Source organism: Anastrepha ludens, chromosome 5 (assembly GCF_028408465.1).
Source record: "Anastrepha ludens isolate Willacy chromosome 5, idAnaLude1.1, whole genome shotgun sequence".
NCBI lineage: Eukaryota > Metazoa > Arthropoda > Insecta > Diptera > Tephritidae > Anastrepha > Anastrepha ludens.
This window is the reverse complement of record NC_071501.1, coordinates 58,400,182-58,418,352: the sequence shown is the minus strand read 5'-3', so window position 1 is coordinate 58,418,352 and position 18,171 is coordinate 58,400,182. Positions and strand designations below refer to the sequence as shown.

Genomic DNA, 18,171 nt, shown 5'->3' with positions numbered 1-18,171 from the left:
ACCCCACACCTGTATTTCCAACATGATGGTTCCCCAGATGACTACCGGAAAAGCAACGAAGACTCGCCCAAACTAGGTGTATAACTCTCATCGTCAATGAGTTTGTCTGACTCAAAAAATTAACAGCCATAATCAAATTTTACTAAAACGTTTGGGGGTATATAAAGTTCGTTCCGGATCGAACTCAACGCTTCCTTATTTATTTAAATTAGTTATGTATTCACATATATTGTTTATTCAAAAATTATATACACTCAGTCCTGCCAGATGTTCCGTTAGAAATTATGATAATAATTATAATACTTTTTGACGTGATAACGTCTTATAATTCGATTTAGCCGGCTGCACGCACGAAAAAATGTGTCGTTACCTTGCTCATTTGTCGTTACCTTGCTCATTTGTCGTTACCTTGCTTATTTGTCGTTACCTTGCTCATTGCCGTTATCTTGAATGAACTGCAAGCGAAAGCGCGGAACGAACAAAGCAAACGAACGGCAGCGTTCGACATCTTGCTCTCACCTACTTAAGTGAGCGTATATATTATATGTATGTATATGCGCATATGTACATATATAAATTCACGTATTTGTGTTTGCATATGCCTTCTTATTGATTATTATTAATTTGATGTACTTGAAGAATTTAAAATAAAACCAAGTTTATTAATAATACCTCTTGTTTTAATGTTATTATTATTAATTTTTTTATTATGTATGAAGGAAAAAATGTATGGTAATATTTACCGTATACCGTATAAGATATGTTGTATACTAATATATGCATATAAACATGCATATACATATACAATTCGCGCAATTTTCAAAAAGAACAAATCTATATGAAAAGATGCATACAAATCATATGGACATATCAAATATACGAATCTATTCCGTACGCAAGCAAATGTAAGCTAATGTGCTTGAACTGCAAGCGAGAGCGCGGAACGAACGACAAAGAGCACAATCGGCCCCCGCGTTCGGCAACGTTCGACATCTGGCTCTGTCCTACTTGAGTGAGCATATATATGTATGTATATGCGCATTTGTATATAAATTCACATACTTGTATTTGCATATGCCTTCTTGCTGTGTGCATGGTAATGAACCATTTCTCTGTTGAGAATAGGACGATGATAGAAAAAGTAGGAAATGAAAGGGAGTGTTTCGAGTGTAAAGTGTCTTGAAAAAGGCAAATCGATGATGGTGCCTCTTAGTGTTGTTGACTTATTAACGTCTGATGCACAATCGAAATTGAAGATATCTTTCATGAATTTGATAAATGTTTCGTCATTTTCCACGTTCGTGTAAATGTAACTTGACCTATTCCATTGCAATTCCATTTACCTCCTCCTCTATATCCATACAAAATATCTATCAAACAAATCAAATTAAAATTTTGTTTTGAAAATTGCAACCATTCCATCAATATTTTCTTATGACGTTGTCACGTTAAACTATCGTCAGTAAACCGACTTTACAGACAACCTCTTTTTTTAATGAAATTAGTTTTATTTAACCATGTAAATATTAAAAAAAAAGGTGAATTTTCATTCGAAATAGTCGCCATTGGATTTTATGATTAGTTCAATCATCTATTGCAGCACGCACGGTTTCTATGTATTGTATATTGACGTTCGTCAAAGATAGTTTGAGTTTCTCCAAATTTCACTGAGGTCTTCGACAATCCATGTTCTCCTATTCTGACCACACACTTTAGTCCAATTCAATTTCATAAATGACGGGAAAAATTGTTCGGAATGACTATATCATACTTATACATATATTTACATGCATACATATACATATATATGTATTGATAATTAGACCGCACTACCCGTGCACCTGTGAATATAAAATATTTTTCCAAGGCAATTTCGCAATTATTTTTTGCAACGAATCCTAATGTTTTACAATTTTTCTTATATCTTCGATATTTACAGTTGGATCATGAAGAATGATATATCGACGTTCTCTTCTTTCAATGCCAGTGAATTAAAATCCGCCAAAACCCATTAACTTTTTCTAAAGCATAATTTCGATTCGAAAGCAATATCAATTTTTTGTATTGGGCAAAAGTTGGAGTTATTTTTTTCGTTATATCTTCCACATTCACAGTTGGATCGTAAAGTCTGATGCGTAGATATTTTATTCTCAAGAAAAATTTTTTCGTTCCAAAGTTCATTCACGTGAAGTATCCCGTTTTGTACTTAGTGAAGTGAAAATGGAGCAGTGAAAGCGAAACACAAAACACCTTGAAAAAATACCTTAGACTCAAGAGCGCACGATGAATTTTTTTTTCGGTGGGGTTTAATGTATGTATGTTACATACATATGTGTTTGTTACATATATTTATATGCATATGAGTGTATTCATACCCTAATAACTAATTTTCCGCACATTGCTCCAACTTCAGCTTTGAACTGCGCTGGCCGATAGTGATTATGCAACTGAAAACATCTATAATTACAATAATTTTAATCACAATTTAGGTTTAATTAAATCTAATTTTAATTTATTTTAATTTGGAATAACTGAAATGGTCCATCGAATGAAACTTGAACTACAATTACAGTAATTTTAATTTTAGTAGTGGTAACCTTAAGCTCTCCGACCAACGATTTCAATAATTCTTGTATTAAAATGTTCTTGATTTTCTTCGGCTAATCGGAAACGACCGCCGTAGCCGAATGGATTGGTGCGTGACTACCATTCGGAATTCAGAGAGAACACAGGTTCGAATCTCGGAGAAACGAAGAAACAGTTTTTTTTAATAGCAGTTGCCCCCGGCAGTCAATGACAAACCTTCGAGTGTATTTTCGCCATTAGAAAGTTCCCCATAAAAAATATCTGACGTTCGGAGTCGGCTCAAAACTGTAGGTCTCTCCATTTGTTAGACAACATCAAGACGCACGCCATAAATAGGAGATCGGCCAAACACCCTAAAAGTGTGTACGCACCAGTCCCTCAAATCTAATTTCAACAAATTTTACTCCAGTAGATGAATTTTTGAAAAACAAGTATTGTAAAAAGCTAATTTTCAGTAATATTACTGAGTTTATGTTTTAGTTTGTACTGTGAATTTTTGTCACCGGGGGTCGAATTTCTCTTTCTCGTCCTTACCATTTATACATACATAAATCTGTATTTCATTAATATTGAGATTTACTAATATAGGTACATATATATTTTATATCTACAAAAATATCAGCGAGAACCCGGTCATTTTTTCCCATTGAAATCCACTTGATAAAATAAACGCAAAAGCAGATGATTTACGGGTAATTAATGCCGGTAATACCTTGCAACGTTTACAGCAATCCTTAAACATCAAAACAAAGAGGAATGTAATTAAACTAAATCACCGATCGAACTTACATAGATTATAAATACAGTAATCATAAATTGAACTTTCTCCAAACAATATTGCAATCATTATCCAAGATCATTCGATGAACGATTACATCAATTGTTATTGGTATTTTTCAACTTCCGAGGACGACTGCAATCATAAACATTCAGTAATCGCAATTCGTAGTGCCCGATTCTGAGCATAACCGCAGACCTCATTACAGTTTATACAACCGTTTCCACGGCCATAGCCTCTCAAGTACAGTAATCATGCGGCTGTTGAAGCGGATTTCTGACAGCGTCCCGTCAGTGCGCCGGAATTGCAAAGCATTGCGCAGGCGCAATTGTAGGCATTCTGCCAGTGTGGATGCAATAATTACCGGAAACCCCTTCAACGCTCTACTTCTCCTTTCCCCTTTCAACTTTGCCTTCAGCTGCTATGACTTACAACTTGCCTGCTCTCGTTTGGCTGTTTGTTTGCTCGTTGGTAATTTCAGTAATGAACACTTGGATCTGGGAGCGCAGCTGCAAATCTCGCGTCAACTACTCGTAAATAGTCGTAAATTCGCCTTTCATGTGCATTCATTATTGTCGCAATTGTGGTAGAACAACTTCTCTGCGGTGTACGCTCGGTGATTTTTCAACCAATGCCCTTCTGCAGCCACCTCGCTGCCATCCCTTACACACTCATCCAACCAACTTATTTTTGTAGTTTGTTTAAAGTTTTTTAGTTAGTAATTTGCACATTATGTGCTTATATTTGAGCATATGAAAACATAAATAGGCATTTACGTATAAACGGCATAAGCTTTTATTTATATACATATGTACGTACATATGTAACAGTCTCCAGCACAGCAATAGTTTTAGCAGTTTTTCATGAGGTTTTTAATCTCTTTTTCTCCCTTTTTCTTTTTCAGAACGCAAACTTTTCGTTGGCATGTTGAACAAAAAATATAATGAGGCCGATGTGAGGCAGCTGTTTACAGGCCACGGCACCATCGAGGAGTGTACGGTGCTTCGCGACCAAAATGGGCAGAGCAAAGGTTGCGCCTTTGTGACGTTTGCAACGAAGCACAATGCCATTGGAGCTATTAAGGTAAGTGTGTGTGCAAATGGCTGGGTAAGTAAGTGCCCAGTTGGCCCATGCCGCTTGCCACTTGCCACTTGCCATTTGTGGTGCCACCATAGCGATCAACGATGCGCGTAAGGAGAACGCGATTTAGCAGTATTTTTAAATACCCTTATGCTTACACTTGTGTTTTTATGGGGGCTTAAGAAAGAACTTGCAAATCTTTAATCCTTGCATCGTTAAATTTTCGATGCAGAAGATGGAAACTCCTCTCTTTGTTCTTCACAATCTCTCATAATATGCACATTTCCCCACGGAAACACCAAAGCCCATGTCAGCGATGTCGCGATTCTTGCGTCGCGCAACGCCTAACTTATATCCGTTTTCATTGTGTGGCCGTTAAGCGAGCTTGAGAGAATGAATGAATGAGGTAAATGACCTAAGAAAATAAAAGTTAAATTCTGACACAGCAAAACCCACTTAAACAAAATGAACGTACTTGCCTGCTTAGCCCTCAACCGAACAGAGCTTGGTGTGTGGCACTTGACAAATTGGCGACAGTATCATTTTGGCTGAAATGCAGTGGCTGTGGCAACAGCAATAAAACACAACTACTTCAATCACACAATGCAGCTCAACTGCATCCGAATATTGTGAAATAACAAGAAAACACACATATGCATATGGATAACTAAGTATATATACAGGGTGATCCACATATTTAGTGTTTTTTTTTATCATACGCTATTTTGACAGTGACAGCTCTTTTCCACTCAAAATGTTAACAGAAAATCTATAGCATGTGTTCGCAAAACGAAATGAATCACTTTGCACTTAAAAAGGGTTGCGAAAAATTCGAAACTCATTTCCAAAGTCAAAGGTTTGTAGCTCAAATAGCGTATTTATTGAAAGCAACTCAAAATTAACAAACAAAACTGCCAGATCTGAGGATCCGAAAATTTGCACGTGATAGTCGAAAAGTCATGGACGTGGAGGGTTTCAGCAGGATAGCGCGCCATCGATCTTTTCAATGCTAAGTTGGTCTAAGCTAACCCGTCTTAGCGATGTTAGTTGACCACCTCGGAGCTACGACACCGTTTTTTCTGGTGCCACGTGAAGTACCGTCAACGAATATCAAACAGGTCATTCCTAAGATGGAGTCCGAAACCGTCACCAAAGTTTTGGGGAACTGGGTTGACAGGATATACTACTTCGAAGCTAGCTGGCGAGGGCACATGAGTAAAACGTATTCGAAAAACAAAACAAAGCGGATGGACATGTTTGCTCTTTCAAATAAACCAACAATATACCAAAAAAAATTTATTTGTATTTTTTTTTTGTATTTTTTAAAAAGAAACCACTATACGGGCCATCCTTTGCACATGCATATATGGGATAGTATAGTGTATTCCACTTGTATTATTCTTCAATAGTTGTGATTTCATTTTAAAGTTTTTGTAAGGTTATTACTCTAAGGGTGCTAGAAAAAGCTATGCTATTCCAAATGTATTACCACCTAGACTTTCGTTCAATTTCGCGCGAATTCGTTTGTGTTTGCATTGATTGATATTACAAAAAAAAGTATAAATAGTTTAAACTAAAAACCCTGCGGCCATCACGGCCACGGTTAGCAAATGGGTAACTACCACCCACAAGCGAGCTTGGCAGCCTGAGAGAGGCTGCAGATGGGCAAAACTGATGTTACCTGACATGTCCGATCGACTGTTGCAACCCCTTCTGTCATTAGGCAGAGGGGAGTGTAGACGGCTGGTTGGACTGATGACGGGCCACTTTCTGTGGGCAAAGCACATGGAAAGGTTGGGCATCTCATCTCAGACAGTGTACTCTGCCCAGCTTGTGAAGAGGAGGATGAGACGGCGGACCACTTCCTGTGTGTCTGCCCCGCCTTCGCTCGAATCAGGTTTGAGGTCGTTGGCACTGATGTGTTAAGAAGCGACCATCTTGGCTCCTTGGCACCACAAGATCTACTCAGATTTCTTCGGAGATCGGGTTGATTAGAGAAAATTAAAAGGGAATCCAAGTGTAGTACAATGGACTCAATTAATGTCTGAGTGCTGCACTTGCTAGTTGTCCCGACAAAAAAAAAAAAAAGAGAGTGTTGAAGGTGCTATATGTCAAGCCTCCATAGTATCATAACAAAACGGCAATTCCCATATCAAGTCAATTCTTATTACTTTTAGAGTCAAGGAGTCAAGTGCTAAAAATGTGTAATATTCTACAATCACTCCTCTTTGAGTACTCTGCCTTTAATCAGCTTAATCAGCAAGATCAACTACTTTTAGTTTCAGGCTATATCAAAAGTCGTTGTCATACTAAAAAGAGACTCATTCCGTTTTTGAAGTGGTCTGTGATTTACACTTAGCCATTTCCCTTCTAAGACACATAATGAATTGAAGTATGGACAAACAGACTTAGTTCAGGTAACATGGTCCTTAATTAGAAAAACTTTTTCTGCTCACATATTTCAGATTTTCAAGTCAAGCGGTTTGGTTATATTCTACATGAATACTATTATTTTACATATCACGACCCTTAACAACTTTTTCTCATGTAACGACATATCCGGCATACCAATAGATTACACAGGCCTGCGAAATTTAACTTTTTTCAGTTTCTAGAATGGCTGTACTTGTTTCTTGTAGTTTTTTATGCGCTGAAAACGAATCTGACCTTCAAAATGCTCCATCACGTCAGGATTTTTGGTAAATGAAGCCTAAAAGGTCAAAAAATGGCCATTTTAGCCATTTTTGATAATTTTTTTTGGGATAGAAAATTTTTTTTTTCAATTTTCGGCGAAAAGGTCGCATAGTACAACTCTTTAGCTTTAAAACCCATTTTTTAAAATTATTGTACGATTTTTAAAAAAAAAGTTATGACATTTTGAAATTAACAGTTTCAGTTACGCCAATAGACGTTATACCCAACGTATACGTATATGCAACCTTTTCGTCGAAAATTGAAAAAAAAATTTTCTATCCCAAAAAAAATTATCAAAAACGGCTAAAATTTTGAAGGTCAGATTCGTTTTCAGCGCATAAAAAACTACAAGAAACAAGTACAGCCATTCTAGAAACTCACCCTCACAGGACTGTGTTATTAGAAATATCCCGATCCTTAGGAGTCATAAACCTTGCCGATCATACCCACAACAATAGACCTAAACTCCATCACAATCGATTGAATAGGAAAGGAGCTATCATACATATTTCTGATGAAAATTAATTATCTGCTAAGACAAATCTAATAGAGGGTCTATAAATTTTCACTGTCGGTGTATTCATATAAGCTTTGCTTTCGAGGTTGATCTATGGAAAGTAGTCAGTCACATTGCTGCAATGTAACTTAGCATTATTCTTCCCGGGAAATTCGTTTGAAATTAAATAATTGTGTCTTTTGCTGCGTGGTATGAGCCAGCGACTTGTTTCAACTACATATCGTTAAACTATTCGATCGGCAGTAGGCTAAAAGAACAGTGTTATCAAACTGGAAGCCTACATACATATTGAACCCGGTATATATAGGTATGTGTATTTAAACTAGCGCGACAAGTACAAAAGCTGCAACATGGTAAACTACCCTCATCTCCAATGCATTCATAGCCTTATAAAAATAAAAAACCTGACCGACTGAAAGGAAGGCGAAATGCGTACTTGCGATGCCGCCACCAGCATCGTCCACGGCAAAAGCGCGATGCAAGAAAATAAATTGCAACGTATAAGCAGCATTGCACATTAATATTAAATGCATAGGGAGCAGTGCAACTAGGATGCAAGCACTCTAGCCGTGGCGACTATAAATACTGAAAGCTGGGTAAGGAAATGCGGGTTGATGTGAGTTTTTTTCTCACTGACGCCGTCTTGTGAGCGACGTCCTTCCTCTCTATATGGTATCTATAGGTATATCTCTTCGCCAAGCTTTCTGTCCGTAGTTTTACTCGCAGCCAAACTGAGTTGTGGCATGTTTTGCTACTTATATCCTACGCTTACAACTTTTCACACGAATTTTTAAATTTATAGCATAAATGTATTGCTTGCCGTGCCGTAGGAAAAATAATGGCGACGAGAGTAAAGTTCTCGGCCTGTGATGTGTTTGGTTCCTTTAGGATGCATGTACCTACATATATATACGTGTAAAATTTAGGGATATCTAAAAATTCAAAGTTGTTTCAAGTTTCAACTTCTGGTAATTTATTAGTTCCATTTCCTCTCGATTTTGGGCGGATTGATTTGTCAGTCAACATCGATATCTGGACGTTCTCAACAATTAGGCATTCATGAATCGACTGTTTGGCGGATTTTACCTGGAGACGATCTCATGGAGGGCATTTAATTAATTTATTTATTTATATCTATGATTACAGGTATAAGAACTTTACAGACTGCATAAATATAGTTACTTATATTTGCTTCAAGTTTTGGAATACAAAATATTCTTATAGACTACACAGCTAACATTAATCTAAGTGTGGATCAATCTTCAAATTAGGCCAAATATTAAATACATGAGCGATTAAATACATGTAGACAGAACACTAGTGATGTGGTGTAAAGAAAAACATTAACAAGCATTTAACTAAAGTAGAACGAGAATGCGTGAAATCAAAATCTAAAGCATTAGATACTAAGTTTAGTTCAGCCCAGATTCTAACTATCGGGCATTGACACTGCAACTACTTCTAGAAAAAGCAATTTTAAAGAATTCGGAATGGCGAAGAATTCTATAGGTAATATTAAAAGCAATCCTTTCTAAAACAGAAGGGTCGTCAATTGAGCCAGTTATGATGTTAATGACAAATGAGAATTCTAAAGTGTAGACAAACTAATCAGTTGGCGACGGGAATAAAAGAAGGTAGTGGTAGAGAAAAATTTAGTGAGCGGAGAGAAAATTTTAGAACAATTTCTTGAAGTCGCTCAAAACCGAGTATGTAGGGGTTCGTAAACGCCTGAAGAACACGAAAGAACATAATCGACCCATTATATTATATATCATCTATATACCTAATACAACGCCAAGGCTTCATTTGGGTCACAGAGCCTGTAATACAAAGAGTTGGTATGCTTACAAAGAGTTACATGACAGGATTTATTGATTTAAGTGCGAACTGATTGTTTCAGCATCATACTTTGACTCTATTTATGTTGTTATTTTTTACATATAATTGTTGAGTGCCGTATTTTCAATAAAAATGATGAAACCTGAAAAATATAAGTTTCCACATGTTTTTTTTTCAAAACATCATTTCGGTACCGCTTTTGAAATACCCTTTATGTAATTATGTAGGTATGTATACTCACTGTATAGTATACGAGTATTCATGTGTATGCCCACTGACATACATATGTAGGTGCACATGCCGTTATAATGCGGAAGTTTGTAATTTCACCTTGTTTCCCCATACATTTCCTATACATTAGTGGTTGATTTCTTTCCCTTCATGCCTTCAAATTACCACGAAAGCGGAGGCATCCTCTTTCTTCGACATATTCTTTGGTGTCCCTTTCTCTCCTCGCGGCCGCATGCAAGTGCCTACTCTGTGTGGCCTCATACAAATTCAGAATAATATTATATATAAGCGTCCTAGTGGTATCGTTGGTGCAATAAATCGTCCTGGCAGCTGCTGCAAATATTATATATAACCACCGTTGTATAACCGTTATCGGAGTCCAACCACCACCAATCGCAGACGAAGAGTTCCAACTTCCCTGAGAGTCCAGAATTGACTCCGACATACTAAACATATGTTCAGCATGTGAAGGCACCCCACACGACACCAACCACCTTTTCACATGCCCCATTAAACCCACTCATCTAACACCCCTCTCCCCTCTGGAGCCAACCCGTCGAAACAGCTAGTTTCCTGGGCTTACCGTTAGATGAGCTAGACGAAGACGGCCGGTGATTACGCTACACTGACAGGGCAAAAGTACTGCTACAACAACAACAACAAAAAGATGTGAAAATTTTAAAAGAACCGAAGTTTGCAAGTGTTCACAGTCCGGTTTGTTGTGAATTTTCTTGAAAAAGTCTAGTCGGCATAAACTGCTTTTTATTTCGCATTTTCGTACTTGATTGTAATAGTTTGAATGTCCATTAATCGAAATACTAGTTGTTGTACAAGTTGTGTTCCAAGCTAAATAAGATTTCTTAAAATGAATGCACAAAAACAGCAAATAGTTCTTCGGTGAATCCGATTCGGTTTATTCCTACGCCTACTAAAAGAAGTTTATTGGCTCAGTATACGAGTGCACGCATATCGAATAAGTGTTTTTCGTAGATGATCAGACGAAATGTGTATCCTTCCGGTTGTTGGTATAAGTATTTCGCTGGTATCCTATGATCATAAAATGTTTTCCTGTTGTCTTTAGTAAAAGTCGCGTAGTTCATCAGTCTAACTCAGGGTATGGTTAAGAGCTGAAATTCAATTGTTGGTCAAAAAATCTATCATAAGTGTCTATCGAAGAAATAAGTCATTATTGTGGCATAAGTGGCTTACAATGACTATTTAATGTATTGATTTCATAAAAATATTGTAATGTCATCGGCAACAATTTCTCTTCTATTGGATGACACCTCAATACAGTACTTTAGTGAAGGATTTGCTACTCCAACGAAGGTATCACAAGCAAATGGCTTCTTTAGACATACATATTTTTAAATTGTTCGATTCACAGTTTAAGTCATTTACGTCCACATAGCAAGTATGCCAGTGTATTGAAAATGTCTATCAAAAAATTTTGCTAATTTAGTACGTATACATATGGGCACAAAAGACCATGCGGTCGGAGTGCAAACCTCCAATAAATGTAATCTGTGCATATTTATTTCCAATAATCGTTTCAAAATGATTTTTTCGAACTGAGTTTTAAAAATAAATTAAAAATTTTAAATACCATGATATTTTCTCTGAGAGTGTGGGTTTCTCAACTGATCTTCTGAGGCTAAGAAAGTCGCATATCTTGATAAGACTCAACATATTTACGAGCCTCGTGTGTAGGAATAATTAGGAGCTGGAATCATACCAGCTTCAACTTCTAAGTTGTACTGCTTTCCTTAGGTTTAGGTTCAGACATGTTTCACCTACTTTTTTTTTTTAATTTTATATGTTTAGCCAAACACACAACCATAAGTTATTTTTACTATGTTTCAGCTTAATACTGGATTACATACTACATATCTAAAACTTAAAGTAGCAATTAAACCTTAGACTAATAACTAGCAGCTTATAGAAATGGTAGAATATGTATTAGGGAATAGAGATAAAAGTAATGGTACAATTAGGGATTAAGTAAAAGAACTCAATAGATATAGACAATGGTACACATACACGAAGTTCATAAAAAAAAGGTTCAAGGTGAAAGATAAAGAAGCAACAGAAATTCTTGGCGTAAGTCCAACAATAAACGTCAAAGTAACGAAGCAGTTCATGTCGCAGCGCAAAGTCCCCTGTATGTTTTGACTTTTTAGAGGTAAAGTGTTCTACAAGCGGACAGAGAACAGTATTCCACACCACTATATTTTCTTGGGGCTAAGTTGAGCCAATGCAAAGATTTGGCAAACTGAAGTCGATCTATAATATATCGGGGCTCCTAAATATTTTCTGAAATAACACTGAACACTTCTACTTTAGCAACTCGTCAAAAGGTGAAGATGCAATTTGCTTCGCAAGCACAGAAATCTATATACAGTATAATCTCGATAATTCGGACAATTAAATACCAGAGGTTGTCCGAAATATCGAATTTTCCGGATTATCGAGTGGGTAAACAATTTAATAGAAATCAGTAGATCAGTAATTAAATGAAATAAACTTTTATTTAATCTTAAATTGATTAATATTCAATGAGTTATATGTACATATATTAGTTTTTATTCGGTCGTAAAATAATTCAATATATTCGTTTGCCGCAATTTTGTTTCATTTCTCTTTCTGAAGGCAATATCTCTGAGACTCACAAGTTTTAAAATGTCTCCGGATGAAAACTCCTGTTCCTCTGCATATTTAATACAACTATCAAATGCGACAATAGCTTGAGAGTGCGAAATTTTAGGATCTTGACTTTCATTTTCGTCCAGACTGCTGTTCTCGTTATCTTCTTCCCCAATCTCGTTGATATCGAAATCAGTGTCGTCATTCAACCACTCAGTAATCTCGTTATCATTATATATATTACATCAGGGGATATTTCAAGAAGAAGATCAATTATTTTAGTTGAGGTGCTGGGCCGTAGCATCGCAACAGGCAAATCATCATCTGAGTCCAATTCTTCGTCATAAAGAATTTTGTTAAAACATTTTCTGAGCACGCGTTCATCCACATTTTTCCAAGCATTAGACGATAAAAAAGCCACATCTTTTAGTGTAAAGTTTTTTTAAAGATTCCGGGAGATTGCTCGTTGGGCTGGACAAAAGTAGAGACAAAAAACTCTTCAGATAGTTTGTCTTTAAAATTCGGATAGCATTTTGGTCCATTGGCTGTATAAGAGCCGTGCAGTTTGGTGGCAAAAACATAACATATATGTCCTTATCGACATCCGACAGTGATTGGGGATGGCAAGTTGCATTGTCTAGCAGTAAAATGGATTTGGCTGGTAAATTCTTTTGCTTTAAGTAACGCTTTACTTCTTTAACGAATGAGTTTTCAAACCAATTTTTAAAGATTTGCTCTGTCATCCAAGCATTTTTGGTATGGGAGTACCCAAGCGGAAGGTTTACTTTTTTAAACGCTCTGGGGTTTTTGGCTTTCCCTATCATGAACAATGGAAGTTTATGTTCTCCGGTTGCATTACAGCAAACTAGAAGTGTTACTACTTTTCATTATGCAATGCAAGGGTTTTTTCTTGAAGTTTTCTCCAAAACAAAGCAGTCTCATCTGCATTATAAACCTGATCATACGTAATGCCCATTTCTGCAATTTTCTTTCGCAATTTTTCAATAAAGGGTTGCACAGCAGTAGAATCATTAGAAAGTTTTTCGCCAGATATTGTTAAGAATTTAATTCCATATCGGGAGCGAAAATTACTAAACCAACCATTACTAGCCACAAATTCCACACTTTGTCCGTAAATTTGGGAACAGAATTGTTAGGCCTTTTCTTTGATGATTTCCGAGGAAATCGGTGCATTGTTTCGTCTTGCGTTTACAAACCATTTATACAAGTGGTCTTCCATCTTTTCAAACTCCGCAGGTCGCATAGTTTTACGCTTTCAAAGGCCACATTCTGTTCTAGCAATGTAACTGCAAAATATAATCAAAGGAGTGTAAACTCTTCTTACAAAATGTTTTCGTTTTTTACCTATCAATCTTTAATCCACTTGATTTTATGTCCGAAATTGTAGATTTACTTACATTGTATTGCGCAGCTAGCTGTCGAATTGACTGTCCTTCACTTAGCTTCTTAAGAACTTCTTTTTTCTGGTCTATCGTTAAAAACGTATGTTTTTTCTTAGCTGCTGGTGCCATAGTTAAATTTATACAGTCCACAGTTAAATAAATTATGGAGTTAATGTTTGAAATTAGCTACTGAACTACACGTTACGCAAATATGCTTATGAATATGAACTAGGAGGCTGACGAGCACTTAAACGCACTATTCGCAGTTAGCAGGGGAGTCCCCTTTATAAAATAAAATAAAAATAACGGAATTCCTTTTTATTTCAGCATATTCACTGGAAAATAAAGAAGTGTCCGAGTTTTAGAGGTACATGAATACGTGGTGTCCGGATTACAGAGACTTCAATAGAAAACGTTTTGGTGTCCGGATTACCGCGCTGTCCGAATTATCAAGTGTCCGAATTACCAAGATTAGACTGTATATATATATATGGGGCATTCTTTCTCAACGGGAGACCCCTATCCATCCAAAAATGTTTTTGACCTAGAGAGTTCTAATAGGGCTTAAAATTTAGCTCTTTTTATCTACTTTTCAATGCAGAGTGGCCAAAAACGAAATTCAAATTTTGAAATTTGGAAATCTAACACCAGATTTGTAATCAGCGACCCAAAAAACCCCCGAATAATAAATTTTAAGTGGATTTGAGTAGTTTAAAAAATTAGCCGCCATGTTGTGGCCGCCATCTTGGATTTTTAAACTTTGCATTTTGTATTTTAAAGTAAACTTTATTAGCTAAGTTTTGAGACCTCGTACAACTCTTTCCGTTGAAATGAATTTTTTTGGCATAGGTTATTAGAATGAATTTTGATTACATTTTTAGCCATATTAAATGAGCCATCTTGAATTTCGTTTTTGGCCACTCTGTATTGAAAAGTAAATAAAAAGAGCTAAATTTTAAGCCCTATTAGAACTCTCTAGGTCAAAAACATTTTTGGATGGATAGGGGTCTCCCGTTGAGAAAGAATGGCCCATATATATATATAATTGATGCGTACACCCTTTTTGGGTGTTTGGCCGAGCTCCTCCTCGTATTTGTGGTGTGGGCCTTGATGTTGTTCTACAAATGGAGGGACCTACAGTTTCAAGCCGACTCCGAACGGCAGATATTTTTATGAGGAGCTTTTTCATGGCATAAATACACTCGGAGGTTTGTCATTGCCTGCCGAGGGGCGACCGCTATTAGAAAAATGTTTTCCTTAACTTTGGTGTTTTCACCGAGATTCGAACCGACGTTCTCTCTGTGAATTCCGAATGGTAGTCGCGCACCCACCCATTCGGCTACGGCGGCCAGCTTGACCATGTAGCAAATTCAAAAAAAGCATCGAGTAAGAAATACTTGCCTCGGGGAAAAACTATCGAGTATTTACTTGCAAGTACAGATATCGAGGAATCACAGAGTAGCGCACAAAAATTACTGTTGTAAACGAACAGCTTGTAGCGAACCTCTACTACTAAAATAGCTACATAGTATATCGCAAAAACTAATAAAGTAATCAGGTGAAGTTTTGAATTTATTATTCTTCTTAATATGATAAAAATACTTGATAATTAGCTAAATCTTCGAAAAAATTTAATATATTTTATAATACAATAATATTATATATACCAAATTACGCATATTAAGCTACATATGCGTCTGTAATTCTTAATTAAAATCCGATTAACAGTTTCAGAGCTATTAAATTATGAAAACAACACTCGCCTTATTTTCAATATGATGTAAGCTGGCCATTTTGAAAAGTTTCCCCAATGCTTTTATGTTTGAAATATCAGACTGTTTTTTTCTCAAAATTTCAACAAAATCGAAACACTACAGTCATTTCGCTTATTTTATGACTGAGCTACCTCCAGGCATACGTACATATGTATGAAATCGTGCTTCCGTTAATTTTGGTCGTTCATTTTAATATAAGCATAATTATATTACTTATATGTATTACAAATGAAAATGGGTTTGTTCAATTCATTCCATTTTAAAAAATATATTTTTACTTGGATCACCCGGTGTATAAAAAAGTAGCATCACAGTTATGCCATGTACATATTTAATGCTGAGTGGAATCTTATTGTAGTTGGGTTTAATAGTATTGCTTGCTGGTTATGCAGCTCAGCGGTGTGCAGAAATAAATGCTACCTAACGGCGCCCAGTAGTAGTCTTTAATTACCGTTACCATATATCTTGCCGACCATAGACTTTGCAGCAGCATTGCCTTTCATTATACGAAAGTAATTAGGAAAATTTCCTGCCCGTTAACCCAACTCTAGTAGGTCAGCAACGTTTAGCTCAATGTCTGATGTTATCCGTTAACTAGATACATATACTTGTATATTAAATGTGTATATCTACATATCTAAGTCAGATATATGTATATATACACACACAAGCTTGCTAGCTGAGATACAGTCAACCCTAATTAATAACAATTAGTTATCCGATGCTGTCAATTAAAAGGACTTCGTTTTGCTGGAATGCCCATCAAATAGTCGCAGAAAAAAAAGACGACAAGATTTCGCCTATCCTAATCTACAAATCTATTTATAACTAGATTTTATAAAGGCAATATAAAAAACAATATTTCCATTTATGCATTAAATTTATTAAGCGGAGTCAACTGTATTTGGGTAGACACGCAGGAATATGGCTTGTGCCAGAACGTTGAATCAAAAACATTTTTCAGAGCGCGTGGGAAATAAAATGAGAAAAAATTTGGCATTTATTGTTTAAAAACTCAAGTATACTTTTAAGATTTCACTCAAACATACATAGGTATGTTGCCACACTTGACCGTATTTTCAAAATACATAGTAATTTGACGCTATTTCAGGCTCTGCACCAAAGCCGCACCATGGAGGGCTGTTCGGCACCACTAGTTGTCAAATTCGCCGACACACAGAAGGAAAAAGACCAAAAGAAGATGCAACAGCTGCAGGCGAGTATTGTCGGAATTACCGCTCTTACATCGCCAACAACAGGAGCCATCGCAGGCTTGGCTTCGACGCCCTCAAATGGTCTTAGCTCGGCCACTGCTGCTGTCGGTTTGGTACCCAGTTCTATAACAGCGACAGGAGCGCGCTCGAGTGCATCAATGCCAACAGCGCTGGCGGCTGTGGCTAACCCACAACCCACGGCTGTCGCCAATTCTGCCTCCGCGTTAGTGCCCACTTCAGCAGCGATCCCAATGTCGCCATCGTTACTAACTGCTGCTGGTAGCGCACAGCAAACGTCACCATACCTGGCCACCACGGACGCCATGAACGTGTCAGCAGCACAACTGCAAATATTCCAGCAGCTACAAGCGTTCGGATTACATCCAGCGCAATATTTGCAAGGTAAGTGACAAATGAGTAGGGCACACAAAAAATTAGACAACGGCAAAATAAAGGAATCTCCTCAAGTGCCGACTGCAGTGATGAAAAAAGAGAGTATTAGTTGGAAATAACTTTCGACAGATAGCTTTGGAACATTCAACAATTTCATAAATCATTGCTTTTAGAAGCTTAATAAGGTTATTTCTCCTTTAATTTTCGACTTTTACCCAATTCCATGTTTCCACTTGCCCCTCCTAAATTTTGTCAATGAATTGGAATAAAAAATTAATTACACTTTTTGTTTAGTTTTTGTTTATATTTGTGTCAATGGCTTGTTTTATATGTTCTTTGTCTGTGAGTTTTTACAAATGTAGCTATATGAATAACTGTAACTTCAAATGCGAGCATGCATACATATACACATACATACTCATTTATCTGTGAAAGTTCAAAATATGTTTTCTTGCAATTGATCCATTGATAGACTGTAACATAACTGTAACTGTAACATTACCCGTATTTAGATAGATCTCAAAATAAAAAGATGGCATGTGTAAATAAATTATTTTGCTGACCTTTACAAAGTGACCTTTACTGACCATGAGCTAGGAAAAAGTGCATGGCATTTGAACAAAGAGAAGCAGTGTTAATCATTTGTTTGTGCCAGTAAATATCGAACAAAATAGCTATTATTTTTTTTTTAAACCCTGCAACTTTTTGCAAAATGTATCAATTGATTTGTGATGACGACTTTATCAGAGTTCACACGAAATGTTTATTCCACACAAGTTGACCGAGAACGAAACAATTTTCTGAACGATCGACGCGTGAGATCGGTTTTTTTTTTTTACCTAAAACTCCCTGAGTTTGGCGACATGCAACTTTTACTTTTACGGAAGATGAATATGCTTAGATGTTTAGTGGGCGTAGAAGTCATCGAAATGGTCTATACCGCACCGACATGCCAAAGGACAATCACGAAGACCATCTAAAATACTCATTCGAGATAATCTTAGGGTATCTAATCCGC

At 36.6% G+C, this 18,171-nt stretch overlaps 1 protein-coding gene across 7 annotated transcripts in view; it reads left to right on the top strand.

The window, feature by feature from the left end:
- The window catches only part of LOC128865151 (CUGBP Elav-like family member 1), a 117,073-nt gene that overhangs the window by 80,566 nt on the left and 18,336 nt on the right, over positions 1-18,171 (top strand). For all 7 annotated transcript variants that reach the window (XM_054105203.1, XM_054105206.1, XM_054105209.1 and 4 more), the window contains 2 exons: positions 4,269-4,447; positions 16,658-17,162. In XM_054105203.1, the coding sequence (XP_053961178.1) occupies positions 4,269-4,447; positions 16,658-17,162 (684 nt within the window). The remainder of the gene's footprint in view (positions 1-4,268; positions 4,448-16,657; positions 17,163-18,171) is intronic.